The sequence below is a fragment of the Salmo trutta genome, chromosome 23, assembly GCF_901001165.1.
Source record: "Salmo trutta chromosome 23, fSalTru1.1, whole genome shotgun sequence".
NCBI classification, from domain to species: Eukaryota; Metazoa; Chordata; class Actinopteri; order Salmoniformes; family Salmonidae; genus Salmo; species Salmo trutta.
Window position 1 is genome coordinate 30,769,348 of NC_042979.1, and position 6,000 is coordinate 30,775,347.

The 6,000-nt window shown below is 42.9% G+C and overlaps 1 protein-coding gene across 4 annotated transcripts in view; it reads right to left on the minus strand.

Moving 5' to 3' along the window:
* LOC115159786 (scavenger receptor class B member 1) overlaps positions 1-5,777 on the minus strand; it is a 50,293-nt gene extending 44,516 nt beyond the window's left edge. For 3 of the 4 annotated variants that reach the window (XM_029709836.1, XM_029709835.1, XM_029709837.1), the window contains exons 1-2: positions 5,360-5,776; positions 2,794-2,954 (exon numbers count right to left, since the gene is read on the minus strand). In XM_029709836.1, coding sequence (XP_029565696.1) covers positions 2,794-2,954; positions 5,360-5,473 — 275 coding nt within the window. In that variant the 5' untranslated portion in view covers positions 5,474-5,776. Of the gene's footprint in view, positions 1-2,793; positions 2,955-5,359 lie in introns of all 4 variants that reach the window. The other variant, XM_029709834.1, reaches the window with a different exon arrangement.
* Between the last annotated feature and the right edge of the window lie 223 nt (positions 5,778-6,000).

A 6,000-nucleotide genomic window follows, 5' to 3' on the forward strand; every position in this document is an offset into this window, starting at 1 on the left:
GGATAGTAGGACAGAACTCTGCAGGCTCTCTCTGCAGTAGATTGCAACACCGCCCCCTTTGGTCGTTCTATCTTGTCTGAAAACGTTGTAGTTAGGGATGAAGATTTCAGAGTTTTTGGTGGACTTCCTAAGACAGGATTCAGACACGGCTAGGACATCCGGGTTGGCAGAGTGTGCTAAAGCAGTGAATAAAACAAACTTAGGGAGGAGGCTTCTAATGTTAACATGTATGAAACCAAGGCTATTACGGTTACAGAAGTCATCAAAAGAGAGCGCCTGGGGAGTAGGAGTGGAGCTAGGCCCTGCAGTGCCTGGATTCACCTCTACATCACCGGAGGAACAGAGAAGTATGAGGATAAGGGTACGGCTAAAAGCTATAAGAATTGGTCGTCTGTGACGTCCGGAATAGAGAGAAAAAGGAGCAGGTTTCTGGGGGCGAAAAAATAGCTTCATGGTATAATGTACAGACAAAGGTATGGTAGGATGTGAGTACAGTGGAGGTAAACCTAGGCATTTAGTGATGATGAGAGAGATTGTCTCTAGAAATATCATTGAAACCAGAAGATGTCATAGCATGTGTGGGTGGAGAAACAGAGGTTGGATAAGGTATAATGAGCAGGGCTAGAGGCTCTACAGTGAAATAAGCCAATAAACACTAACCAGAACAGCAATGGACAAGGCATATTGACATTAAGGAGAGGCATGCCTAGCCGAGTGATCAAAGGGTCCAGTGAGAGTTAGATAGCTAGCCAAGCCATAGGTAGCAAGCTGGTAGAAGATGGAGGTCTGTTTTTAGCCACCTCGTGCGATTCCGTCTGTAGATTAGTGGGGTTCCGTGTGGTAGGGGGGACCAGTCCAATTGGCAAATTAGTTAGTTATAGTGGCCCAAGAAAATTGTCCGATAGACCTATTCAGATAGCAGCCGATAAGACAGCTAACGATTAGCGGGCCGCAGATGGGCATTCGGGTTACGTCGCGACGGAGGGGCCAGTTGGATAACTCCTTCGGGTAGATAACGTCGGTGGTCCAGTCGTGAAGGCCCGATGGGGCTCCGCATCGGCAGTAAAACGGGTCCGGATAGGTGATTGTAGCCCAGGAGAGGCTGATGGAAAGCTTCAGCTGGCTAGCTCCGGAATAATTTATGTTAACTCCGGGACCAACGTTGCCAATAGTCACTCAGGTAGCAGCTAGCTAGCTGCAAGATCCAGGTGTAAATGTCCAGAGCCTGTGGTAGAAATCCGGGGATATGGAGAGAGAATAGGTCTGGTAAGCTCTGGTCTGAGTCACGCTGTACAAAAATTGCAGATAGCTTTGAGCTAATGGATAGCTGAGGACCGCTAACAGTGGCTAGCTGAACTACAATGTTAGCCAGTGAACTGGCTAACCTCTGGCTAGCTTCTGTTGTGGATTTCCGATTTTAGGTAAATAATACTTTTATTTTTTAAATTGGTGAGGCGGGTTGCAGGAGAGTGTTTTGAGGTTGAGTTTTTAGAGAAAAAAATATGTAAAAAGATATGCGAAGAAAATGTGTAAATAAATAATAAAATATTATATACACACACACACACACACACACACACACACACACACACACACACACACACACACACACACACACACACACACACACACACACACACACACACACACACACACACACACACACACACACACACACACACACACACACACACACACACACACACACACACACACACACACACACACACACACACACACACACACACACACACACACACACACACACACACACACACACACACACACACACACACACACACACACATATATATATACATACACAGGACACCACAAGAGGAAGACAAAGGACGTCTGAACTGCTACACCATCTTGGGATCAAGCATAGATAGCCCATCTGTAAACAGCCCATCTAACTACCTCATCCCCATTCTGTATTTACTTATGGATCTTGCTCCTTTGCTCCCCAGTATCTCTACTTCCACATTCATCTTCTGCACATCTACCATTCCAGTGTTTAATTGCTATATTGTAATTACTTCGCCACCATTACCTATTTTTTGCCTTCCCTCCCTTATCTTACCTCATTTGCACTCACTGTATATAGACTTTTTTTTCCTCTTTATGTTTGTTTTTCCATATGTAATTCTGTTGTTGTATGCGTCAAAATGCTGTGCTTTATCTTGGCCAGGTCGCAGTTGTAAATGAGAACTTGTTCTCAACTAGCTTACCTGGTTAAATAAAGGTGGGGATTTTTTTTTTTTTAAAGGATGCATGGAATGCTTTATTATAAAGGTGCTAAGAATTAACTTCCCCGAACTTGAAACCCACACGCAGCCTGTTAGAATAAACTGTCAACATTTACTTTTCCTCAGCCAACAGGAGTAATAACAAAAAGAAAAATCAATAGCCTACGTCAATCTACTATCCCCCATAGCACAAAAGATCACCTATTTTATTGGTCAGCTTGTTGTTCTGTGTGAGAAAGAAATAGCCTATCCCAACACACTCTGGGACAGTTGTGGAATGATTGATCCAAAATTCATATAACCAGTAGGGTTAGGCTACACCCCCCCAAAAATGTAAAAGCAATGAGGCTCATGCAACAGATCGTTCAAATTAAGATGTTGATCAACTTATTTCTTCACATTATAATCCACCATGGGAAACAGGTAGGCCTAAGGGTAAGAGATTAGAGGTCAGGGGTGAAGGGCCCTCTGTTCCACCATAGGTCAGTGTTAATGGTTAAAGGTTATAGAGAGCTGGGGTAAGATGTCAGGTGTGAAGGCCTACCTGTATACGTAGGGTCCTCTCTGCTCCACCATGGGTTTCTCTCCAGCCAGGACTTCAGTAGGGTTCAGGACATTGAAGAAATAGACAGTCATGAAGAAGGGGACAGGGACATCCTTCCACATGGTGTAGGACATCTCATTCTTAGGGTCTATCACTAAGTTCTGAGGAGAGGACAATAATGATTTAACTACCATACAAAACATATGTACACATGAATATAGATGGCGTTCAGTACGACAGCTCGTTCTATGCTCTGTGGGAGGGGCTCACTGACAGTAGCCCATATTCAGTGTATGTGACCCATGTGGGAATCAAACAACAAAGTATGTCGACACCTTCAAATTAGTGGATTTGGATATTTCAGCCACACCAGTTGCTGACAGCTGTACAAAATAGAGCACACTGCCATGCAATCTGCATAAACAAACATTGGCAATAGAATGGCTTTACTGAAGAGCTCAATGACTTTCAATGTGGGACTGTCATAGGAAGCCACCTTTCCAACAAGTCAGTTCGTCAAATTTCTGCTCCGCTAGAGCTGCCCCGGTCAAATGTAAGTGTTATTGTCAAGTGGAAACGTCTATGAGCAACAACGGCTCAGCCGTGAAGTAGTTGGCCAAACAAGCTCACAGAACGCTGAGTGCTGTTGCGCGTAAAAATCGTCTGTCCTCGGTTGCAACACTCACTACAAAGTTACAAACTGCCCCTTGAAGCAACGTCAGCACATGAACGGTTCATCAGGAGCTTCATGAAATGGGTTTCCATGGCCAAGCAGCCGCACACAAGCCGAAGATCACCATGCGCAATGGCAAGCATCGGCTTGAGTGGTGTAAAGCTCGCCACCATTGGACTCTGGAGCAGTGGAAACGCATTCTCGAGTGACTAATCACGCGTCACCATCTGGCAGTACGACAGATGAATTTGGGTTAGGCGGATGCCAGGATAACACTACCTGTCCCATGCATAGGAATGTCTGGGGCAGTTCTTCACGGTTCAGGCTAGGCCCCTTAGGTCCAGTGAAGGGAAAACTTAACGCTACAGCATACAATGACATTCTAGACGATTCTGTTCAGTTTGGGGAAGGCCTTTTCCTGTTTCAGCATGAAAATGCCCCAGTGCACAAAGCAAGGTCATACAGAAATGGTTTGTCGAGATTGGTGTGGAAGAACTTGACTGGCCTGCACAGAGCCCTGACCTCAACCACATTGGGATGCATTGGAACGCCAACTGCGAACTAGGCCAAATCACCAAATATCAGTGGCCGACCTCACTAATGCTCGTGGCTGAATGGAAGCAAGTCCCCACAGCAATGCTCCAACATTTAGTTGAAATATCTTCCCAGAAGAGTGGAGGCTGTTATAGCAGCAAAGGGGGGCACCAACTCCATATAGTGCCCATGATTTTGGAATGAGATGTTCAACGAGCAGGTGTCCACATGCACTACATGATCAAAAGTATGTTGTTGCCAGCAGCACTCTGGTCCAACCAGCTGAATCATTGGGACCAGTGCCTACTTCAACTTCCTATTTTGTTACTTCGCATGCTCCAGAGTGTACAAATTCTAGCACAAGACAGTGACAAGAAAAACATTTTGTAGCCTACACTGCAGGAAAATAATTATTTAAAGTTAAAACATCGCAACTATTTGTTATCCCGTTCTCTAGATGCAAGTACCTCAATGCATCTTTATATCAACAAATATGTACATAGCACTTTCTATACCAATAGGGATAGTGGTAGCAGTAGAAAGTGTCATTATTCCCAAGGGGGAATTGGTTTCGGGTAATCATCCATAAAAAAGAGCAGGAGAGGGAGTCATTTTTGGAATTAAAGACATGCATTTCGATTAACTAAGTAATGTAAAACATGCATTTCTCTAAGCTGCCTGCTGAAACAATGTCAGGACAGGGAACTACATTAAGGTAATATACTGTATATTATAATTGTATCTATTCATTATCGATTAGGGGGAATTGTGGGGCAAAACCAAACGTTTGGCTAGTTCTTTCGTGATTATATACCTTCTTACAGTATTGTGCATACTATTCAGCTTTACGTTTCTGCTTGTTAAAACTAAGAGTAGATATAAATTTGATACGAACGTGCACATATTTCATTTTAACAATTAAAATATCAAATCAAGGGATCCTACATTTTGTTCCAGCTCAATAAAATGTGAATACATTTTTAAAAATCTCCCTCAAAACCAAATGAAAAATTAAACTCAACTTGTAGTAAAATTGTTAATTGATATCGTTGTAAATTGCTGTAAATGGCTACTGTTTTTAATTGCATTGAGTTTATGTGATGTATCAGTCTTGCTCGACTGCGGTCCACATTTTTTTTGTTTTCCATGCATGTAATGTCTCCGGCTGGATCAACCTACTAATTTCAATAACTAATAAATTAAATCAATCACCAATATGTACGTCAGGTTCATTATAGGCACTTCGTTATACGTTAGTCGTGACTGACCAGGAGAAATATTAATGCCGTTGCGTCAGAGGTTTTTAAATTATTAAAAACCTATTGGTAAAAACAATATTTTAATTGAATCTTCACTTACCTTAACTATTTGGTTGTCGATAATGATTGGTCCAACGAAAACAAGAACTGTTCCAAAAACTACCGTCAGACTGCCAACGACTAAAAGTCCGACTGCTAGTTTAGATTTATTCATAGCTGTAGACACAGTTTAACGGGGCACCAATAAAAATGTACTAAATCAAGCTACAGCTAGATAAAAACAATGCATGTAGGCTGTCGGCTATAGCCAAGTCGTTCAGTGGCTTTTGTTTGGAACACTGTCCGGGTTATTGCAGCTCTAGACAAGATTCAAGAATACGGAGTGTCAACCAATATACACCTACACCTTAACTGAATGGCAAGTGTTGAAGGTCCTTGCCACTCGCCAGAATATATGATTTTAAAGTCCCAAAAATGTTAGATAATGCCGGTCTTGAAGTTAAGTGAGGGCTCTCAGCGTGGAACCGCTGTGTTTATATCGTTCAAGCCACGCCTCCCGACACGCTGGGGATGGTGTGGGTGTGTGTGTGTGTGGGGGGGGGGGGGGGGGTTTAATTACCGTAGCAGAGAAACGCATTTAATTGGTAAATCACAACATTTAACGCAAAATCACATTTTAAGACCTGATTGTATAAGAACTAAGCAAATTTAGCAAATGAGGCCCCAGGTCGGAAAATGAAG